Below are 25241 nucleotides of genomic sequence, written 5' to 3' on the forward strand. Positions count from 1 at the left end.
TCTTGCCAAACCATGACAAAGCAAAATTACTAGATGCTCCATTAAACCAAAAACATCTGTTTGGCACTAAAGCAGAAGACGTCCTCAAAAAGATGGAGGAAAAAGCTAAATCTAGGCAAACTGTTAAAGATTTCCTACAGGTACAGCCACCTAGATTCAGCAGGCATTGGCCTTCTAAAAACTGGTCTTTCCCAGTCCCTCCCAGACCTTCTCAGTCCAAACCCAGGGGCAGCAGACCACCAAGACTACAGTTTCAGTGTATGCACAAATCTAAACAATGGAGTGCTCCCACCTCAAAATCAAGGAGTAGTAAGCCACCATCCTATGGAAAAAGTTTACAATGACTTGTCCTTCATCCTTCCAAGCCTTGCCCAAGTACTTACACCCTTAGGAGGAAAATTAGCCCTGCACGCAAAAAACTGGGAGTACATTACCCAGGACAGATGGGTCTTGAACATTGTATCCCAGGGATACAGATTCTACTTCCACTCACTGCCAACCCCAAGTGAATGACCAGACCACCCCCCAAACCAGTAGGCAGAGGCCCAAAAGCAAGTACTGTCTCTTCTCAGTATCAAAGAGCAAAGGGGACAAGGTTTCCAGACTGTTTCTGGTACCCAGAAAAGAAAACTCTTGGCGCTGTATCCTGGATCTGTCTATTCTCAACACCTTCCTGGTGGTTCCAAGATTCAAGATGCATACACTCCAACAGCTGCTTCCTATGCTAGCCAAGGACTCCTGGCTAGCCACCTTAGACTTAAAAGAAAGTTATCTGCACATCCCCATAAGGGAATCTTGCAGGAAATATCTACATTTCAGAGCAGGCTCTATACACTACCAGTACTCTGCACTTCCCTTTGGCTTATCTACTGCGCCCAAGGTATTCACAAAATGCCTAGCTCCAGCCATTGCATATTGCAGGCAGAGAAAAATTCAAATTTACCCATATTTGGATGATTGCTTGATTCAGGCAGACAGTCAGGAATTGCTACTTCAGCATCTGACATTTGTAAAGAGACTTCTAACTTCACTGGGGTATACCATCAACAAAAAGAAATCACATCTGGTACCCTGCCAAAAGATTGTATCCCTGGGAGCAAGCTTGAACACAACTTCCCGGATGGCATTCCTCACTCCAGAAAAACAGACTTATTTGACAAACTACTTCAATCTACTGGCCACCCAAACCCAGCTATCTGCAAGACAAATACCGCAAGCCCTAGGGTTCATGGCCTCTTGCATTCTACTAATTCCATATGCAAGACTGTATATGAGGAAACTTCAATGGTACTTAAAAAGTCTCTGGTGTCAACATTCTCACAACCTGGAAACAACGATTCCTATCTTTCCTTGCCTTAGGACAGAGTTCCTTTGGTGGGCAGACACCTGTTACCACAACAAGGGACTCCCTTTCACTCAAACACCCGCCGCCCAACCCCTAACAACAGACGCATCAGTCTATGTATGGGGGGCTCACATGGCAAGAAAATGCATTCAATGCAAATGGAGCCCAAAACAAATGCATCTGCTTATCAATCAGAAAGAAATGTTAGCTGTACAGAATGCACTGACAGCCATCAAATACCTTATTCTTCCAGGGCAACTATTGATAAAGACAGACAACACCACAGTTATGTGGTACATAAACAAGCAGGGGGAACCCATTCCTATCCACTCTGCAGGTTAGCCATGGCTCTGTGGAACACAGCCTTGAGCAATCAAGTATACCTGCAAGCTCAGTTCCTGCCAGGCAAACTAAATTCACTGGCTGATGACTTAAGCAGAAATCTAATGGACTCACACGAGTGGAAATTGGAACCCAAATCATTCAAGCTTCTGATCCACAGGTGGGGGGCACCAGAGGTGGACCTCTTTGCTTCCCCACAGAACTATCAATTGAGCAAATATTGCACCAGAACTCCCCACAGCCAAGCATGGAAAGAGGATGCCCTGTCCTTTACATGGGAAAACCTCTCAATCTATGCCTTTCCCCCTCTGCCTCTTCTCTTGAAGGTTCTATTAAAGATCAAACAGGACAAGCCAAGGACAATTCTGATTACACCAGACTGGCCTCGCCAGCACTGGTACCCACTTTTGCGCAGTATGACAGTAGCGCCACCATGGCACCTGCCTCAGATCCCTTCCCTGCTGTCCCAGCAGGAGGGACAGATTTTACATCCTCAGCTGCAAACCCTGAACCTAGCAGCCTGGCTCATCCCCTGAACAGTTCACCAGCAACCCTCAGTAAACAGAAGATGGATGTCTTCCTTGAGGTAAGGAGGCCTAGTACTAGGAAATCCTATTCAGAAAAGTGGAAAAGATACTGTTCTTGGAGCCAGTCTCAGGGAATGGACACAACCGTGCCCAACTTACCTCAAATCCTAAATTACCTAACATAACTGCTCCACAAAGGCGTATCATTCTCTTCAATTAAGATTCATGCATCTGCCATCTCAGCTCATTACAAGACTGAGATACCCCTCTTCTCTCACCCTCTGGTCAAACAGTTCCTGAGAGGAGCCAAAAATTTAAGACCCCCCAGGAGAGCTCCCACTCCAGCGTGGGACCTTAACTTTGTACTGGAGAAGCTCACACTTCCTCCCTTTGAAGTTGTTGCTACAGCAGAGTTAAAATTCCTCTCTTGGAAAACAGCCTTACTTCTAGCCATCACTTTATCAAGAAGAGTGTCTTAATTAAGGCCCATATGGCCGTAGAACCCTTCATTATCTTCCATGCGGACAGGGTTTCCCTCAGGACTAACCCATTATTTATGCCCAAGGTGGTATCTAGTGTGGCTTTAAACCAATCCATTCATTTGCCAACCTTTTTCCCTAATCCTCAGAATAAAGAGGAAAGGATTCTGCACTCCCTGGACGTGCACAGGCAGCTTAGGTTCTACTTGGACAGGACTAAACCTTTCAGAAAATCTGACCAGCTGCTAGTCAGCTTTGCTACAGAGGCAGAGGGCAAGGCCATTTCAAAGCAAACCATTTCTAAATGGATAGCACACTGCATCCATTTCTGCTACAAACCTACCCCACAGGGGATCAGAACTCATTGCACTAGGGCTACCTCAACATCTTCAGCATTTCTCACGGGTGTCCCTACCAGGGACATCCTGGAAGCTGCAACCTGGAGTTCTGTACGCACCTTCACCAAGCATTACCACTTACCTATATTTTCTAAATCCAGAACTGGATTTGCCACAGCAGTCTTACAAGGCCTGCTAGCCAGCCCTAATGCTTCTTGACTGCCTCCACCCTTCCTCAGCTTTGGGAATCAACCCAAATGTAATGACTGCGACAGTGAAACATGAAGAACATAGTACAGTTGTGTACACTTACCATAAATGTAGATGTTCGAGTGTATTCACTGTTGCAGTCCTGGTTACCCTCCCTCCAGCCCCCTGACTTCTCTGTGCTTTCTACTTATCCTTTATTTGGCCATATCTTATAACAATGGTATTTACTTTTTACTGGGAGTGTTCCACAACATGTAATTGCTTCCTATTTTGGGGGCTCCTGACATCTGGGGCAAGAAAAAACAATGTAATGGAGTCTGCTGCATGTTTTATATCCCTGACAGCCTGACATCATGGAAGAAGTGACAGCATCTGATGCAGAAATCCCAAGACTCTGGTATTCAGGTTGACTGAGGGCTACCTGCAGGCAGATAACCCAAGTGTGATGACTGCAACAATGAATACACTTGAACATCTACATTTATGGTAAGTTTAGACAACTGTACTTTATGGTCCTTGGACATTCAGCAGGTAGCTGACCAAAAATTGATAACTGATGTATCTTTATAAGAGATGCTTTTTTCTGTTTGCATTATCTCCTGGAAGGCTGATAAGCCGAGGTGCTAGAGAGGTTCGTGTGTGTTTTAATAAAAGGAAAAAACTACTGGCTTTGTCGTTTGGATTAATTTTGCTTTTACAGTGTGTTTTGGATCTTTTCATGGCCAGTGACTCTTCCTTTTTACAATTGCCCCATATATTTCGGGAAGAAGGAACTGAACTTGGACAAACAACCATGGAACAATTTCTGGGACCATCCAGAGATGTCCGAGAAGTGAGAGAAGTGAGAGAAACACAATCGGAAGGTATTTCTGGTTCCAAAAGTAATGAAACTGTTAAAAATTGGGAACGGATCCTAAGAGAAGGGGTTAACAGAAGACCACATAACCCCTTTCAGTGTATAGGTCGAAATAATGTGGCTAATGTTTCAGTGGAAATACAACGGTCATTAGATTCTCTTGAGAAAATGTTATTTAAAGAGAACTCATTGCATTTCAACATTTTGAGTTTACAACGTTATATTGACTTAGACATAACACCAAGAGGGTTACGTTTTGTTAAAACACCTACAACCCCTTTTGATGTTATTGATGCCACTGATAAACAATTTGAAGCTAGGTGGGCACAGGCAGCTCACAAATGTGTAACAGAATGGTTACACATTCTCATTGAAAGAGACATTGTGAAACAACGTAAAATAAAGAAAGATATAGAAATTTGTTGTAACAATTTGACTGCACAATTTAATTCTGAACAGTTTAATTCAATATTAGGCAGTTATAATGTAAAATTAGAAGAAGTTTCTAATGATATTATAAAAAGGAAAATTAATAAGCTTGAAAGAGACATTCGTGATTATAACAGCGGTTATGCCTTTAAGAAATTGGTTCAGCGGAAACAACAGAAGCAGCAACAAGATAACGGAACCAATTTGAAACATAGTGTTTCTTTTGTATCTTCTGAAGCAGTCAGCAGCACGGGTGAGTCGGAAGAAGAAACAGCAAACTTTCCCTCATTACCTAGGGCACAGGATCCTGATTATTTGCAAAACAATTTTCGAAATCAAAGAGACGATTATGCGAGGAAGAGAGGGCGTACAGACAACTATAGGGATGGGACAATATCAGAGGTATGATAACCTCCAAAAACGGACTAAAGATTGATGTTTGTAATGTGCTGTTATCATTGGAAAATGTTGTAGAAAATATAGGATGTAGTTCTGTTATGAATTTATCAGGTCACAGTTTAAGTGAATATGAAATGGCTGTACTAGGCTGTGGCCTAAAATTTATACCTACAGCACTCCCTGGGAAGCATGTTACCTATACAGAATTTTTCAATTGATACGCAAGTTACATTTATCTAACTATTTTGAAAAGAATGTGTTTATGCAAATAGAAAGTGACCAAAGTGATTTGGAATCAAGTGAAAGTTTTTTTTACATGTGACTCATTTTGTTTGGATTGTGATGAAACAAATGCTTATTGTTTAATAGATACTACAAAAGTACCAGTTAGAAGTACTTTTATTCTGCCTTTCAGACATGAGGGAATTCCTCATTTTTCAGCCATGGTACATCACTCAGTGGATGATCTTTTTTTGAAGTTTAGAAGGAATAAAAGTGCTGTAAACTATAATTTAAGTAAAAGAGAGTGGTTGGCTTTACAAAGTTTAAGTAAAAGGAAATATTTAGTCATTAAACCCTCAGATAAGGGTAATAAAATAGTGGTGTTGCACTTTTTACAATATTTACAAATGTGTATGAATCATTTGAATTCAAAGGAAGTGTATAAAATATCTAGTATTACAGAATATGAGCAAGCTATAACAAATTTTAGAGATATTATAATGAAAGGTTATAGACTTGGATATTTGTCCAAAAAGGACATAGATGTTAAATTTAACACAGACAAGTGCACTATGGCAACATTTTATTGTTTACCTAAGGTGCATAAAGATTTAGTAAATCCACCAGGTCGTCCTATTGTGGTAGCGACTAATTACTTTTTACACAGTATTGGAATCATGCTACATTATTATTTATCTAAATTTGTGATAACTTTAGAGTCCTATATTAAGGATTCTTTTGATTTTTTAGATAAAATTAAACATGTAACATGGGAGGAAGAATGTTATTGGATAGTGCTGGATGTTAAGAGTCTATATATCAGTATTAAACATTCAATAGGTTTAGAAGCTCTTGAATTTTTCTTGGGAAATAGTCCAATGTCAAATTATATTATAGAATTGTTTTATTTTAGTTTAGTTAATAATTATTTTTAATTTAACCAGGTAGTATACCAGCAAATACAAGGTATGGCCATGGGGGCACCTTTTGCCCTCATGTATGCTAATCTGGTTATGGGTTATTTTGAAGTTACTTTTTTGTATAGGTTAGATTTTTTTAATAAATATGTGATTCATTATTTTAGGTTTATAGATGATTTAATTTTTTTGTGTAAAGGAGGTATGGAGTTTATAACTAATTTTGTGAATTTGTTGAATTCTAACCAATTAGGTTTAGAATTTGAAGGTTTGCAAAGTGGAAATTCAGTTATTTTTTTAGATTTAATATTAAAAGGAAATGTTGAACAAGGAAAAATTAACACTAGTATACATAGAAAATTTGGTGATGGTGGACAATTTTTGGATGGACGTAGTTGCCATCCGGCACATATTGTGAATTCTTTACCATATGGGGAACTATTGAGAGTTAGCAGGCTTTGTAATGAGCCCGTTACCTTAGAGAGAGAAATGTTAAATTCTTGTCGGATGTTTAGAAATGGGGGATATACAGTAGAAGTAATTAGAAAAGCCTTAGAAAAATTATGCTCTAAAGAAATGGATACTAAAAATAAGAATCAATATAATAACAATTCATCTCATGAAATATCAAATCCAACATGTAATAAAATTTATTTTGTTACATCATATAATGTACTTTCTGATGATATTATAGCAGCTATAAAATATTATTGGCCATTTTTGAGAGAAGGAAGATATAAATTGAATAATGTGTGGCATTCACCTATGATTTCTTTTAAGAGAGGACGTAATCTAAAGGATATGTTAGTTCATGCTAGTTTCTTTTTACCGAGCACTAATATAAGTTATGATATTAGTAGGGTGGGTACCTGGGCATGTGGAAATTGTTCTGTTTGTCCATTTGTAGTGAAATATTTTGATAAAATTAATGGTATAACATATAAACCAGTAATAGAGTATACCTGTAATACAGTGGGTATTGTTTATGCTCTTAAATGCCCATGTAATTTATTTTATATTGGTGAAAGTAAGAGATCTTGCAAGGTTAGGCTACAAGAGCATATTCGTGATATTAAGAATAAGAAATTAGAAAGCCCTGTAGCCCTTCATTTTAATGAAATGCATGGAGGGTCATGTGAAGGTTTAAAAGGCAGTATTTTGGAACAAGTTTCAGCAACAAACACAGTTTGTTTAAAAAATAAATTACTGTCTAAGGAAGCAGTTTTTATTTTAAAGTATAACACCTTAACTCCTGGTGGATTAAACCAGGAATGTAATTGGAAGTTTTTATTGTAAAGTGCTGATAAAATTGGTTAATTGTTTTATTGGTGGATTTTATTGTAATTGATGTATCTTTATAAGAGATGCTTTTTTCTGTTTGCATTATCTCCTGGAAGGCTGATAAGCCGAGGCGCTAGAGAGGTTCGTGTGTGTTTTAATAAAAGGAAAAAAACTACTGGCTTTGTCGTTTGGATTAATTTTGCTTTTACAGTGTGGTTTAGAGCTGACCAAAAATTCTTTGTTTTCAGGTGCTGTGGTGTGGGTAAAGGACAGAGAATCTATAACAATGGATGGACAGTCTGGTATTTACTGATTAAACCTTCCGTCCTTATTACTGTATCCTTCTGCCTGTAAGGATTTTCTGTGGATACTGCAGTTTCCTGCCACCACCCCCCAAAAACAAGTGAGATGACTTATTGAGCCATACATACATACATATATGTGTGTGTGTGTGTGTGTGTGTGTGTGTGTGTGTGTGTGTGTGTGTGTGTGTGTGTGTGTGTGTGTGTGTGTGTGTATATATATATATATATATAGGTTTACTATCATGTCAGTGATTGCACTTCGCGCAAATTATGTTTTTTATGAACCATAGAAATTAAAACAAAAACAGGGACCTGCAAAAAAGTCGAACGCGGAAGTGGAGAATCTTCAAATTCGACAAAATTCGAACATTCACCAGACTTCCGCAACTGTTATTACTTTGCAATACACAGTAAAGAACAATTTTGCAGGGGGGCAAACCCCCTTTCACCCCCACCCCTGCTACTTATATATACAAACTCCGAGGTCGTACTGAGGGAAAGAGTACATTTCCTCATCCCCACTATAGTGCAATCTGCTTTAAAATGTAGAAAGTCACAAAAGCAAATCCTGTAGTGCATTCACTGTTGTGCATTTTTACATTTATTTATTCGTTCTTTTGTTACTATGAAATGGGGCATTTCGGACTAATGTAAATCAAACAAAGTCCGATCCCCCATATATACACAGTGGATATAAAAAGTTTACACACCCCTGATAAAATGCCAGGTTTTTGTGATATAAAAAAATGAGACGACAGTAAATCATTTCAAACTTTTCCCACCTTTAATGTGACCTATAACCTGTACAATTAAATTGAAAAACAAACAAATCTGTTAGGGTGGAAAATATAAAAAATAAAACAATGTACAATATGCTGGTTGCATAAGTGTGCACACCCTTAAACTAATACCTTGTTGAAGCACCTTTTGATTTAATTACAACATTCAGTCTCCTTGGGTACACACCTGCCATCAATTGAAGAGACTCTGATTAACCCCAAATAAAGTTCAGCTGTCCTAGTAGGATTTTCCTGACATTTACTCAGTTGCCTGCTACAGCAAAAGCCATGATTCACAGAGAGATTACAAAGCATCAAAGGGATCTCATTGTTGAAAGGTATCAGTCAGGAGAAGGGTACAACAACATTTCCACTGCATTGGAATATACCATGGAACACTGAAGACAGTCATCAAAAACTGGACAAAATATGGAACAGTGATGTTGCAAAGAACTGGACGTCCCTCCAAAATTGATGAAAAGACCAGATGAAAACTGGTCAGGGAGGTTGCCAAGAGACGTACAGCAACACTGAAGGAGCTGCAAGAGTTTCTGGCAAGTATTGGTTGTGTACTACATGTGACAACAATGTTCCATATTATCCATATGTCTGGGCTATGGGGTAGGGTTGCAAGACGGAAGCCTTTTCTTACACAGAAAAACATCCAGGCCGAGTTAAAATTTGCAAAACAATGTATCAAGTCTCCCAAAAGCATGTGGGAAAATGTGTTATGGTCTGATGAGACCAAGGTTGAACATTTTGGCCACAATTCCAAAAGGTGCATTTGGCGCAAAAACAACACTTTGCATCACCAAAAGAACACCATCCCCACAGTGAAGCATGGTGGTGGCACTATCATGCTTTGGGGTTGCTTTTCTTCAGCTGGGACTGGGGTTTTTGTCAAGGTGGAGATAATTATGAAAAGTTCCAAATACCAGTCACTTTTGACCCAAAACCTTAAAGCATCTGCTAAAAAGATGAAGATGAAGAGAAATTTCACCTTTCAACATGACAGTGACCCCAAGCATACATCCAAATCAGCAAAAGAATGGCTTCACCAGAAGAAAATTAAAGTTTTGGAATGGCCCAGCCAGAGCCCAGACCTAAATCCAGTAGAAAATCTGTGGGGTGACCTGAAGAGGGCTAAGCACAAGAGATGCCCTCACAGTCTGACAGATTTGATGGGCTTTTGCAAGGAAGAGTGGGCAAGATGTGCCATGCTGATAGAATCCTACCCAAGAAGACTGAATGTTGTAATTAAATCAAAAGGTGCTTCAACAAAGTATTAATTTAAGGGTATGCACACTTATGCAGCCCACTTATTGTACGTTTTTTATTATTTTCCCCGAACAGATTTGTTTGTTTTCCAATTGAATTGTACAGGTTATAGGTCACATTAAAGGTGGGAAAAGTTTTGAAATGATTTATTGTGATCTCATTTTTTTTATATCACAAAAACCTGGCATTTTAACAGAGGTGGGTAAACATTTTTCATATCCACTGTATATATGTATATTTTATATATATATATATATATATATATATATATATATATATATATATATATATATATATATAAAAGCGAGAGATCTTACCCTTGTCTTTATGGTCCAGATCATAGCAGAAAGTGATGTGTAAAAGATTGCTTCACTTGTCATGTGAAAGATTATTTCATTTAGCAAGTTAAAAAATATAAATAATAATAGACAAAAAATAATTGCAAAATAACTTAACCAGTGATGGCATTGGAAGAAATTCTCATATGTTGTTTTTGACAAGGACAAAGATATTTCTTAACGGCACACAGATGATCAAAAGCATAAGTTGTTGTGGTCTAAGTGTATTGTTTCATTGAAAAAGGGCACTGCTGGCTTATGGCTTCCTACACACTATGATATTGAAACTACTTTAACCAATGGTACAGGGGAAGGGGATTTATGAAAAACTGATAAGTGCTATTGCTGAGCCGTTCACCATTATGATGCAAGCCTGTATGAGGATAGTACTGTAAGAACTAAGAGGTGGTGATGAAAAACAGTGCAGCAGAAGATGTTCTATGTGGTCAGTTAAACCAACTACCCTGCAGTCTGCCAATAAGGTGTGTTTTTTGAACATTGTCTCTATGTGCCTCAGTAGCATCAGGATATAACAAAGAGGGTGTCCTTTATAGTGTATCAATAGTGACATAAGGTATCCAACATAATGTGTTAGTGGTGACTTTGACTGTTAATTGCAAGCCTATGCAGGTAATGGACCACCCAGACTAACCACTGATATTTCAGTCACTGTCATAAGAGCTTCTGGAGTAACAGACTGAGTTGATCACTAACAGGGCACTGGGATCATCATATATGATGAACTGGTGGAGAAAAGTAGGTAAAGGCTCTGGTCTCGTAACAGGTGGGAAGGTAGGCAAATAGAGAGCAGCACTTACTGCTGAAGATGAAGAAATGATAAAGAAGCTATTCACAGGCCAGATGCATTAAGGGTGGTTGGAGACTGTAATTACTGGTGGGTGGAAGGAGCCTGTTAAGGACTGCGATTACTGACAACGTAGTGGAGGGATCTGAAGCCAGGGACTCTGATAATGGGTGAAAAGACAATGTTGGCAGTTATCATTGATCTTTGACAGGTGGGTAGAAAGGGAAACAGGGCTATTAGATCAATGAAAGTTGGAGAATAGTGATATGTGAACAGCTCAGCTGATTAGCAGTAACAGTACAGGTGTATAATCTTTTTCACATTGCCTGCAATATGTAACACAGCACTCTTATGTTCCATGGCTCTGATTTATTAGTACAACTAATCTAAGTCATAGTTGTAGGAAAAAACTAAAATGTGCAAAGTGAAATAAATGCAGATACCAAAGCAATGTATTTGCTTTTGCATCTGCATTTACATGGCTGCATGTTTTTTGCTAAGTTGCACTTAAGTTTAATTTCATTGTAGCCCACTATAATACATCCAGTGGGATACTGTAGCATCAGTCATCACATTAAAGTAGTTCTGATATAGTGATGCCATTACAGTGTGGAAAAGAAAGGAAATGTTTATATATTTTTAGTAGTGTAGTTGGCATAGCTGGGAGTGCATCTTATTGCAGTAAATTAGCATAAAGTCTTAACATCAGTACTAAGGTTTATGATTATGTCTGTGTGTAGGAATTAGTAACTCCTTTCTGTTTATACAGTGTTTCATTTCTTACTGTACTGAAAATGGAAAGCTGGTGCACTTTCATATTTTAAAAAGACTGTTTTATTATAATTACTGTAAAAAAAAACTAACATTTTTTTTCTGAATTCTTGTCTTCTGCTTCCTGAAAAGATGGGCCCATCAAACTTTTCTGTAGGTTTCCTCCTGTTGCCTTGTATTGGCCACACCTGCTATATGTTGCACATCTCTATGGTCTAATTCTATAATTTATGCAGTCTGTGGGGTATTTTCAGTGCTAATCACTGCAGAACTGTATTGTGTTGTGAACAAACAGTTCCAAAGTGCCATTACTTCTCAGCCTGTTGTAAACTACTTATATTATGTCACCTTGTATTAATGGTAACTTGCTTACTAGCACTAAGAAAAGGTGCTGCTTCTCAAATTAAGTAGTTTCAGGTGTTTCAGGACTGACAATTACTTCAAAAGTCATAATAAAAAAGAATAATATGGAGTCTGTAGTTTGCATTTTCTTTTCAGATTGGTCTATTAGTAGGACTTCTCAGAAATGTAGTATTTTTTTGTTTTAAAATAGATAATTTATTCAACTATATGTTTAGAATACAGTCAGTGGCAGTTTGTTTGCACTGAAAGTACTCTTAAGACAGTGTGATAATTCCTGTTTGTACAAAATAAGTGCATGAAAAGCATGTCTGAATTTAGATTCTTTTGCACCGGACCATTCATTATGCATGCTATGTTTTGGGTGTACTGGATGTGAATTTAAAACATTTCAAGTGAAGTTTGCACCGCCAGAGGCTGCTATATTGATTTATTGCCAGTAGGTGGTACCACTGTAGCCGTAATAATCCATTGCAGCTGGTATTACTTATGCAACATGTTTTTGCAGGATGCCTCTATTTACAGTGTTGCCCTTATTTTGTAGAGCAGTGTTTCACACTCACTGACAGATTATGCATGCAAAATGCATAATCTGTTTTACACAGAATCAACACAACGCAAGCTGTATGAGCACTATAACGTAAAACAATTTGTTTTGCTGCTTCACTATTGCACATACCTTTCATATGGCATGTTTTTATTATTATAAATGAGGGACGGGGTGTCTCACCAGTAACCAGCTCAGTGGTATCACCAGTGGTCCTCTCTACATATCTGTGTATCGCAGTGATCATGCCTACAGTTCATTGAAATGCTGAGCCACTTTAAAGCCAGTAGATTTATTTAGTTATTCTTTTGTTGACTAGGTTAGTCCCACTAGGCTATTAGCCTCTTCTTGGGGATACCCAAGGTGGTATTTATACTGCTATGGGAAATTTAGCCAGGGTATTGGGGAACATCCCCTACTGTTTTTAATAGATGCTGTGGGATCTTTTACGTCCACCTGAGCTACCACCAACTCAGGCAGATGGAGTATAGGTTTAATATCTCATCTGAACATACTAACGTTCTTCCTTTAAATGTTCCCTTCTCCTTTGGAGTTCCTGGGCTCTGGCTGTGTAATCATATACTTTTTTATTGCATTTAAACTGAAGAGCAGTACATCTGAATGTTCTTAGAGTTTTAGTATCTGCTCTTTTATGTCTTCTGTATGCCTCTGATGGAACTGCACAAGCCAATTTTTTTCTGTTACCTTGGGAGATTTAGCCTTTCGTTTTATGCTTTTGTAAGTGTTGTTTATGAAGATGTTGAAGAAGACAGATCTTAGCGCTGGGACTTGCTAGGAACCCTCATTTTTATTTTTATATTAACCCATTAGACTGATATTTGCTTTTGCACACGGTTTTTTCCCCGCATAATCATTCTTGTGAGGAGAGAACCTGAGCTTAGTGACAGGGCTACCTGCATCTGACATGTGGCACAAATAGTGGTCTTAAGGTTTACACCCGCCCAGTGATTCTCCCCACCATCAGGGCGCTCATTGAATAATATCACCCACACACATTCAGCTTGGGTTAGCTGTATGTTTACCTGCTTTATTTCCTCTGGAGCCTATCACTGGCTGCTACTTTCCCACTATTGGTAGTTGTCCCCAGTGTTCAGCAGAAGACATCATAATGTTCCGTAATTTCTCTGACCTGTCTTCTGATGAGAAAATCAGCCAGTAAGTACATGCTTCCATCCCCACCACACAGCTCACCATCACCACAGGTAGTAATCAAGCCTAGTCACTGGCAGTTCAAATCTGAACACTTTCTGCATCAGCAGGTCTGACAATGATCTTACTTCCATCAGCTCAGTCTAAGTTGTAAACACTTGTTCATATGCATCTGAACTTCAGTCCATCTGTGACACCTATTGGCAAATGTCTGTGCAGCACCTTCCAAGTCTGCAGCAATGGCATGTAAAAAAAAACTGCTTTCCGTCATAGAATTGTTATACTAGATTACCATAGATTTAAAAGACTTTTAATGCACTCAAGGACTTCAGTGTTGTGGATTGTTAACTTCATTGCTTGCCTGGGTTGTAAAAACTGTAAGCATGGAAAAACTAGTTATTCAGAACAATATTTCTTAAGGGCATCATGCATATAACTGAAATGATTATAGCTGTCTTCGTCTAGATGTCAGGTACTGGTTATGTTGTGCCTTAAGTTTATAACTGAAATGATTAAGGTTGTCTTTGTCTAAATGTCAGGTGTGGTTTATGTTGTGCATTTGGTTTATAACTGGAATGGTCATGGTTGTCTTTGTATATTTATTAGGGACTGGTATGTTGTGCCTTAGATTTAACAACCCTAGTCCATTAACCAAGTTTCTATTACTTTATATACTTTTATCAGTGCTCATTGTTTTTTTTTTAAACTGTGATGATTTCTACTGGAGTGACATGTCACTTTTTCTATACTCATTAGCGGTGAAGATCAAGAAGCCAATCAAAACCAAGTTCCGCTTGCCTGTCTTCAACTGGGTAGCCCTAAAACCAAATCAGATAAATGGAACTGTTTTTAATGAAATAGATGATGAAAGAATTTTGGAGGTTTGCACATTAGTTTTTATTCTTTCTTTTTGTAATGGAGAAATGGCTTTTAAAAACAAATACTTGTTTTGTGTGTATCAAATTAATATTCTGTTGCAGCTGGTTTGCTTTGACTGTGTTGCATTTCTTCAGAAATGTAGTTTCATTATCCGTTTCTTCTGCCACAGTTTAATAATTACTAGTAATGTTTTCAGTCATGTAAAAAAAAATTGGAGTCGCACATCATTTCTTATATTGGTAAATTACTTCTATACAGCTTGGTAGGAAAGGTTTTATTCGTTGGTGTGCATTTCTTAGTTTTAACAGGACTGAATAATAGTGACCATCTTGATCCAATACATTTAATTGTTTATGGCCAGTTGCAGCACATAGTGAAAATGTACATTTGTGTAAGTAAACTTACCATAACGGTGGATGTTCGTTTGATCACTGTTGCAGTAGCCTTAGCCTTAACTATATGTGTTATATCCTGTCAAGGATATAACAGCCAGACAGCTTCCAAAGGTTCAGGGCATCTTCCATGCACTCAAACTGTTAGCTTGAGCTGGGCTGCCTGAAAGTACAAGTCTGTGTGCAAAGCCCTTCAGGACTTTCATAGCAACAGAGAGAGGGAGTCTGAGCGCTGAAAGGACAGTACTAGGAACAACAAAGAAGAAGGGTGTCCACACCTTGGCAGAAACAGCACACCAGAAAAACAAGGTGGATGGAGGGAGGGAGCAGCTACTGCAGCAGTGATCATTCGAACATCTACTCCCATGGTAAGTTTACTTACCCAACTGTACTGTGTTCATCACATTGATCACTGCTGCAGTAGCCTTGGCTATATGGGTAGATTGCCCTAGCTTGCCACATTTGGGAGGTGGAGGAAGAAGAAGAAGGTTCCAGGAGCCCCTGGAGAATGGTCCTAGCAAAGCCTGATCTTGACCTAGAGAAGGAATCAAGCTTGTAATGTCTTGTAAACTTATGTGGAAAGACCAAGTTAATCCATCTAGAGTACTTCTAAAATCTAGCCCTTTCCAAAAAGCCATAGATGAAACCAAGGCACTGGTAGGCTTTTCCCTGCCTGGAATAACTTTGTTATGCTGAGTATAACAAAAAGTAAGAGCCTTAGAGAACATTTTGGAAATTGTCTGTTTTGTCACTGGCTGTCCCTTATTCTTACCATCAATAGAAATTAACAATTGATCCAAAGATCGGGAAGATTTATTTCAGTCAAGAAAGTACCTAAGTTTCTGTGGACATCCATGGTATGGAATAACAAGGGGATGAAAGTTTGGCTTTAAATAAACTTGGATGCCACTTTAGGCATCAAAGAAGGATTAGTTCTCAAAGAAGCCCTCTGTCTGAGAAAATGAGATAAGGTTAACTCACTGTAAGAGCTTGCAAGTCAGGTAGTCTTCTTGCAGAGGTCAGAGCAATCAGTAAAACAGTTTTCCATTTTAAGAACCTCAAGTCAGCCAGATTAGCTGGTTCAAATGGAGCAGGTGTTAGCTTTTCTAACACAAAGTTAAGATCCCAAGGTGGGGCTACCAGTTTTCTTGGAGGTCTTTTATGCAAAACCCCTTTTAAAAATATTTTAGCACAATAATGCATTCAAAGAGGAGGATCCATGGGCAGATATGCTGAAATGGCCAGTAAATTAACCTTGATAGAGGAGTAAGAAAAGCTATAGGATAGTGAATCACACAAAAAATTGTAAAAACAGAGAAAACTAGCCCTGAATGGGTGCTGGTAATGTTGATGGCACCAACTAGAAAACCTTTTCCTTTTATTAATGCATGATTTTTTAGTAGCAAACTTTCTTGCCAACATTAGAATCTGCTGCACATCCTCAGTAAGCAGGTGCCTAAAGGTAATTAAGACCCTATCAGCCAGGCAGTCACTTGAAGCTGAGTGGAGTCGAGGTGTATAAAATGTCCTTTATCTTCTGTGCATAGATCTATTCTGTGAGGAAGCTTGTGGTACATGCCCATGGCCATTACCAAAATAAGGAAGAACCACCGTTGCCTGGGCCAGAAGGGATTCACTACAATGATCATTAAAGATTCCTTCTGAATCTTCAGAAGTACCCTGGGTATCAGTGGAAAGGGTGGAAAAGCATATAGGAACATTCCTGTCCAAGGAAAGGAAAAGGCATCGGTCTTCCAAGCCTTCTTGCTTGGAGTCCTGGAGCAGAATCGTACCAGCTGATTGATCAGAGAGGTGGCTTTCTGTTAGGAAAAATGGGACCAATGGTGTTATTAATGGCAGCAGCAGTTTTCCCAGGGATGAGCACAACATTCTGACAAAAGAAAGAAGCCTTCCCTGTTCTCACTCCCACAGCCATCTCTCTCACCCACTAAGAGCACCCCAACAGCAGAGGATGTGGCTACCCCCGATCAATACATGTACATTGCATGGTATCTCTTACAGAACAGGATATATTTCCTGTTGCTGATTACCAGGAATATTGTCTGGAACTTTATAGATTCATGCTGTTGTATCACAGATGGAACTTTCCATGTTGTGTCATGTACAGCAATCTAATCATATTATGTAAATGGTATAGCATGTCATATGCAAAGCTAATTCCCTGACGTACCCTGTCATAAAACAAAACATAGCAAGTATTTCAGGCTGTCTTATCAAGAATTGCACAGCATCACCATTTCCATAGACTGCTCACTATTGTAATTCCTGATCATGACAGACTTTGAGTGTGGAATTACCCAAAATGCAGTTCACCATCCTTACAATCTGGGCAGTGCTACGTCTTTTACCATGGTAGAATCTGTGGGGACACAAAGCTGTTGGCTTTGCAGCACAGAATGATATGTATTCTGGATTTGCACTGCAGCTGAAATCTTTGCCAACACTGGCTGTGTTGACATGCCAGATGCATCTATACAGTTTTGTTGGGATGTACCAGCAAACACAAAAGAGCTGCAGCATTGATCTGAGGAGTACCATATGTGTGGAGTACCCATCAAGGGCTTGAATCACAAATGTCACGTGTAGGGCTTACTTCATAGTTACCAACCCTCAGTGTGATCTATGCACAAGCAGCTCATCCATAATTTTCACGGTCACATGTCAGTGTGGAGGGCTAGCTCAGATTGATTGTTATATTACTGCCTCCCTCATTTGTTTGTCTTTTCGGCTTTTCCCGGTTAGGGGTTGCCACAGCGGAACTCCGGTCCACTAATGATTGGCAGTCGATTTTTATGGTGCCGAGTTGCCAGCCCAATGCCCAACCTTCAACGAAGATACGCCCATTCACGCATGTCTTTCGGAGGCCACTCGACCGCGGCGAGGACATGCATACTCCACACAGAAGACACTGCAGCCGAGAATCGAACAGGAGAACCTCTTGCTGTGAGGTAACAACGCTACCGCTGTACCACCACAGCTGCCTCAGTGTGATGGTGAAATTCATTCAAAGAGAAAAGCATGTGACAAACTGCGGAGTGACACTAAGAAGATGTTTGAACCAACAGGAGACTAGATTGTGTGCTAGTGTTGACAAAAGGGATGCCTATGATGACCTCAACTTCCTTAAGGCCATTGAACACAGTGTGTATTTGTACAGCTAAGTGGGACACCATGTCCATGTATAGCATCCACCCAGTATTAGTAGTGTATCCTTCCCTACAGTCATCAGAAGCATCAGCTCTCCTTAGCCACTCTTTTGTTTTACCCCAGTTACATCCATAATGATACATGTGCCATATAACATACAAGCATATCCCTTCAAAGGTCCTTGTGGGTAGCATGAATGTTCATCCTCTCAAATACCATATGTGATGTCCCCACTCTGGGCCAGTAATCAAGGAGCCTGGAGCCTCACAACTGACACTGGAGAGGGATGTTCACTTGGAATAAAAATATAGATACACACAGTATTTCCAGATGCAGCTCTCTGCACCAAGGATAATTTCCCTTAAGAGCACACAGGGAATACACTCCATCAAGAATCTAGATTTCTCTCTCTTTTTCTCTCTCTCCAGTGCCTCAATGAAATTCCCTAATGGCACAGCTGTAGAGTTGAGTCCTCAGCCGAGTGTCCAAGCCAAGTCCTCCAGCACCCTCTCTGTAAAACCAGTGCTTTGTGTCTCTACTCCAAGTAGCTGACACACACACTCTTTGAGATTTGATTTTCACACACACACACACACACACACACACACACACACACACACACACACACACACCTGGGAAAGGCTGGCACAGATTTTCTAGCTATCCCCCCTTCTGTCCAGACTATAAGGCAGTTACTGCCACCAGACACTCCAAAGCCAGCTACTCTAAGGCTCTTACAAGGGTACCCAATTATACTGAGTGAAATTAATACTAATGCAAATGGTAGTGTTTTGACCAATGCAGTAAGTACTCTCAATGGTTAAAATATTCTCTAAAAGACCAGCCACAATGTAAAGTTTAAATATATTTAACAATAAACAATGAAAAACATGAAAATACAGAATATCTATTTACAATAAATGCCAGAGTTTCAGTCACAGGAAATATTAAAATAACACAGATGAATAGATTCACACAGATACATAAACAGTAGTTAACTAATCTCACTATATTTTCCTGACTGATCTAAAGAATTACTATTCCCTGTTTCACTTACTAGAGCAAGACAAGTTGAAATGTAAGAGATCCTTCTGTGTTAGGTTCCAAGAAACAGACTGCCCTGAGACTTCAGTCTCATTTAGTATTAAAAAACATCATTTAGGTGATGGATTACATGTGTTCATCTGACTTCTGGTTTCCATGCTACCCCCTTGGCTAGAAGCCGCCAGGATTTAGCACATAGGTGTCAATAATGCATGCACACACACACACACACACACACACACACACACACACACACACATAGAGCTTTGTCAAGATTTGTTGCAGCTTACAATTTCAAACTTCTATGCTTCCAGAGTACCAATTAGTTGACTGCTAAAGACAATACAGAAGGCTTCCTAGTACTTGTTTTCACAAACATTTTGTCTCTGGCTGCAAACAGAACTGTAAGGTACAATCTTTATAGTCTAAATTAAGTAATTTAATTTCTTACTATTCTTCAAAGTTAACCAAACTGAGATTAACTTCTTCTCTTCCAGTATCCTCTGTTAAAACATATACATTTAATAAATACAGTACAGTCAGGACCCACTTTTGGTACATTTTTAACACAAGCAGCTTTACAAATACATTTTTCAAAACAAGCATCTGTACAAATCAGTTTGCTGTACAAATGACATATAATTCCAGCTAGCTGTGCTGGCATATGTTGCAAATCTACTGCCCTACGTCTTCTGGCATAGTTGGCAATACCTCACATTGTCGCACCATACATAGCACATAGCAAAATACTCCACCACCACCACAACTCACCTCCTGAGTACAGTAATGTACTTTGTTACATGGATGCTGAAAAAAAACATAAAGAGTGCACATTAGATACATGATAGTGTTCACATATGGTTATGTCCGAAGTCCCATTTGAGAAGCTGTATGTTTAACTTTGCACACCTACAGTGACTGTTGGGAGTTTATGCCCTTTGCCCTGTCATGCACTTTCCTTATTGGTTAGCTTCTGTGAAGCCTAAATAGGATACTTGAAATTAGGAGGGTTGTTGTTAGCCACTGCTTGTGTCACCTTAAATTCTTTTATTGCACATATACCAAACTGATCTGTGTAAACATAAAGTTAGTATGAGGGTAAACCTAAAATACGTTAGGTTTAGGCAAAGGAAATGTATGACTGCTGGGACAGTTCCATATTGTCTTTTGCAGGATTTACATATAATGATGTAAAGTGTTTTGACCGATGAAGTTAATAAGGTTGGTCTACCATCATATTTTAATTTAATTTAGCTAATAATAATAATTGAAAATGTGCTTCATATTTAATGTGGTAATAAAGGTTACTCATGTAAACAAGGAAAAATGTCAGGTTTTCCTTTCTTCCTGCATCTGCACCCATAAGCGCATATTGTAATTTGTTTATTGTGATAGGTTTTCATTACGTTTTGGAAAAATTCCTCAAAAAGCTGCTGTTAAATTTTTCATAATAATACATCAAGGACACACTAGTCATGTACTTCCAGTATTTTACATTGTAAATAATGCTGGTGTTTATATGCTTCATTAAGGATTATTTATACCCCTGAAGTTTGTCACAGTCCCTAGTGAGTTACACATGCTCTGTGAATGTCTCATTATCTCCCAAAGACACTTATCATTCCTTTAATTCCATGCACAATGCAGGTCATAGGATCAAATACAGATGTATCTTAAATGTTGGCTGAACAATATAAAATGATAGAGAGTAAATAAATAAAAACAATGTAAAATGAATTAAAACTGTAAAAAGTTGTCTATTCCTGTTTGTTTAGCTAATGCCATACTTGCAGTAAAGGGGTACCAGAGTCGGACAGGTATGTGTCAGATATCTAATGGTTGGATCAACCAGATGAATGTTGCAACTAAAGGAATCTTTTAGCTCAGTTTACATAAATGGAAGTAAAAATGTTGGTGACTTTTGTTTAATAGAGCAGCTCTGTCTTTGTATTATTTCCAGTATTCTGAAACAATCTAACATGCTATGGTGGTGGTAGTGTTGTATGAAACAATCTAACATGCTGTGGTGGTGGTAGTATTGTATGAAACAATCTGACATGCTACGGTGATGGTAGTATTGTATGTAACAATCTAATATGCTGTGGTGGTGGTAGTATTATATGAAACAATCTAACATGCTATGGTGGTGATAGTATTGTATGAAACAATTTAACATGCTACGGTGGTGGTAGTATTGTATGAAACAATCTAACATGCTACATTGGTGGTAGCATTGTATGAAACATAGCATTGTATGAAACAATCTAACATGCTATGGTGGTGGTAGTATTGTATGAAATAGTCCAACATGCTTTGGTGGTGGCAGTATTGTATGAAACAATCTAACATGCTGTGGTGGTGACAGTACTGTATGAAACAATCTAATGTGCTATGGTGATGGTAATATTGTATGAAACAATCTAACATGCTATGGTGGTGGTAGTATTGTATGAAAAACAATCTAACATGCAATGGTGGTGGTAGAATTGTATGACACAATCTAACATGCTACGGTGGTAGTAGTATTGTATGAAACAATCTAACATGCTGGGGTGGTGGTAGTATTGTATGAAACAGTCTAACATGCTGTGGTGGTTGCAGTATTGTATGAAATAATTTAACATGCTATGGTGGTGAGAGTATTGTATGAAATGTTCTAACACGCTACATTGGTGGTAGTGTTGTATGTAACAATCTAACATGGTACGGAGGTGGTAGTATTGTATGAAACAACCTAACATGCTGTGGTGGTGGTAGTATTGTATGAAACAACCTAACATGCTGCGGTGGTGATAGTATTGTATGAAACAATCTAACATGCTGTTGTGGTGGTAGTATTGTATGACAAAATCTAACATGCTGCAGTGGTTTTAGTGTTGTATGAAACATCTAACATATTACAATGGTGGCTGTATTGTATGAAATAATCTAACATATTACGGTGGTGGTAGTATTGTATGAAACAGTCTAATATGCTGTGGTGGTCGCACTATTGTATGAAACAATTTAACATGCTGCTGTGGTGATAGTATTGTATGAAACAATCTAACATGCTACGGTGGTGGTGGTATTGTATGAAACAATCTAACATGCTACAGTGGTGGTAGTATTGTATGAAACAATCTAACATGCTGTGGTGGTGGTAGTATTGTAACGACTGACAGAATCTACTTCAGTAGTATTGTTAACTAATTCTGTGCATTATTAATAGCTTGTAAAGTAAGTTATAATATTCAAATGCAACAGGTAACCCTATCTTGCAGGCCTTCTTCCACCACTAAAATTGATATGGTGACTTTTCCAAAACCAGTTCATTGTTCACTTTCAGAAGATGTTGCTGAAACAAAACTGAAGTTTACATCAATAGAGGCAAAACAGGAAGGACTTCAGGAAAAAATGACAGAAATTAGAGAACAGGTTGTTGCGGAAACAGAATTTGGGTTTCTCTGTTATCCTTGAAATGTCTGAAGGGAACAGTTATATAGTCTTTATGAGAGAACATGTACAAAAATGGGTGGAATTTGCCTGTACAGGGCATTTTACTGAAATGACTCATAGTGTCTTTACCCCCAGTACTGCAGAGTCAGAAGCAATCCAGAGCAGTTTTGCTTACATTTCAACTGTATCACATGAAAACCCAATTTCTGTAAAAACTAAGTCAGGTGGGCATGAACTGAAAGTGGGAGATGCTCAAATGTATATTGGTAATGACTTTTTGGCCACCACCAGAAGGAGAAGAAATGAGTTTATCCCTGTGATAAAGCTGTGTATGAAAAGTTCAAACTTTTGTACCATGCTTACTTCAAAGTTTTGTATCCTGGAGGAGACGGGACATATTGGGGTAATGAAGTGATGCTTTCAAAAGCCAATTAGTACAAAGCAAAGCTCTTGGCATCAGAAGCGCCCCACTGTAGAGCCAGAGGACAAGGTCATCCTGGAACAGATAACTCAGGGAAATGGGTTAAGTAAAGACTACACTGAATCACTTTTCTGTATGTAATTGAAGAATGGAACGACATCAGAGAGAAGCAACATCTGTGGCAATAAACATATAAGGAAAAGATTAATAAGTAAATGAAAGACTCTTCCATGAAGGTATACAACGTGTTCTATCAGACTCCCCAACCAGAATATGTGTCTTTTGTGGGCGCAGTGAACTTTCCTTACTATGTGACAAGTGAAAGAACTCACCACTAATCAGAAGCGCTATTTAAAAAAAATCTTTTTATTATACCTTTTTAACAATGAAGGGGGTTACATATATTCCAATATCTGTTCTTTGTTGCCAAATTTCTCCATAAATCATTGAAAATGAATAATAAATTGTGCACCATCATCTTTATGTTATACAACTGTTAAAATGTAAAACGTTCTTCAGCGATGCATTCCTCTCAGTTCGAATCATGGGTTGTTAGAACAGATGTAATGCAATACAACTATGAGGTGCATATTTATAAACACCAATTAAATGATAAATAATTAAAACAAAGGATTAATTTCATAACTTTCCCATTTGGCTTCCTCTGCCTAGTCCACATGTATTTCACTTAACTATTACACACAGATACCTCTTGGCAAAACCAAAGAAATAAGATTATTTTTATTTTTATTTCTCGTAACTTCATTGGAATAATTCTTTGCAAGCTATAGATCCCCCTCTATGACCCAGGAAACCCATACCATGTATTTAAACTTATTAGAAACACTAACCATCCAACCCAATACCATATTCATGGGTGACTTTAATTACCCCACTATTAACTGGGAATCCTATATGACATCAAACATACATGCACAGAGATTCCTGGATTTTGTAAACATAAACTCCCTAGACCAGGTAGTCAGTACAACAACCAGGGGTGCAACCATACTGGATCTGGCCCTCACTAATATGGGAGAGTTCTGCACACCCCCTACTCTAATGCCTTCCCAGGTAAGGTCAGACCACAAAATGGTCTCCTTTGAAGTAAAAATAAAACCTGGACCCCCAGCTAAACCGAGAATATTCAGGAACTATTCTAAGGCTAATTTCCTGCTATTAAGTGAGAACCTGGCAAAATTTCAAGCCCCTGTAAACCATGAGAACATTTCTGCCTGTGCAGAACTGTTCACAGAAACCCTATACAAGCATGTTAATAGCTGCATAGAGGCAGCTGTACCTACCAGGAAGAAGTACAGAACTAATTCAAAAAACAAGCCACCCTGGTGGAATCACAAAATCAGTAGGCTCTATAACAGCAGGAAGAAAATCATGGCAAAAATTAAGAGGTGCAGCACCTAGCAGAATAAATGCACTCTTATTAAACTAAACAAACAACTCAGAGGACAAATAACATCTGCCAAAGCCAAATTTAAGATAAGTTTCGCCTCCCAGGCCAAGGACAACCATAAAGCATTATTTAGCTATGTCTGCAACCTCAAAGGCAATACACAATTATGTGCAGTGCTCATTGTAAATGGAGCCACTTATACTGAGCCAGAAGATATAGCAAACCTCCTGGCTAATAAATTCAGCTCCAACTTTACTCCTCTCTCCCCCTCAACCTCCCTTCAGGAAATATCATCAAATATACTATTACTAGGGAACAGGTCCTTAATGCTCTCTCTAAGACCAAGAACACTGCATCAATGGGCCAAGACAATATCCAAGGATGCCTTCTAAATAGCATAAAATATGACCTATGAGAGCCTCTGGAATTACTATTTAACTGTCACCTCCAAACAGGCTTTGTGTCTCATGAATGGAGAAAGGCAACAGTCATCCCTCTGAACAAAGTTGGGCCATCTACAGAACCTGGAAACTACAGGCCCATAAGTCTCACAAGTCTTATATGTAAAGCCTTGGAAAGAATTATCATGGAGATGATCAAAAGAGGTATAGTAAACCTCCAGACACTGGACCCAACACAGTTTGATTTCATCAAGGGCAGATCATGCCTACTGAATCTGGTTGACTTCTTTGAGAAGGTCACCAAAGCAATGGATGAGGGCAAAATCGTTCACACTGCCTACTCTGACCTGGCCAAGGCATTTGAAACAATACCTCACTTGGGCATTGTT

The 25241-nt window shown here is 38.7% G+C and overlaps 1 protein-coding gene across 1 annotated transcript in view; it reads left to right on the forward strand.

Annotated features, from left to right (window-relative positions):
• FMNL2 (formin like 2) overlaps window positions 1-25241 on the forward strand; it is a 1741163-nt gene that overhangs the window by 1519580 nt on the left and 196342 nt on the right. Inside the window, exon 16 of the mRNA XM_044074902.1 lies at window positions 14455-14579. Coding sequence (XP_043930837.1) covers window positions 14455-14579 — 125 coding nt within the window. The remainder of the gene's footprint in view (window positions 1-14454; window positions 14580-25241) is intronic.

The sequence above is a fragment of the Protopterus annectens genome, chromosome 6.part0, assembly GCF_019279795.1.
Source record: "Protopterus annectens isolate FY-2018-M chromosome 6.part0, PAN1.0, whole genome shotgun sequence".
In the NCBI taxonomy this organism is placed as follows: Eukaryota; Metazoa; Chordata; order Ceratodontiformes; family Protopteridae; genus Protopterus; species Protopterus annectens.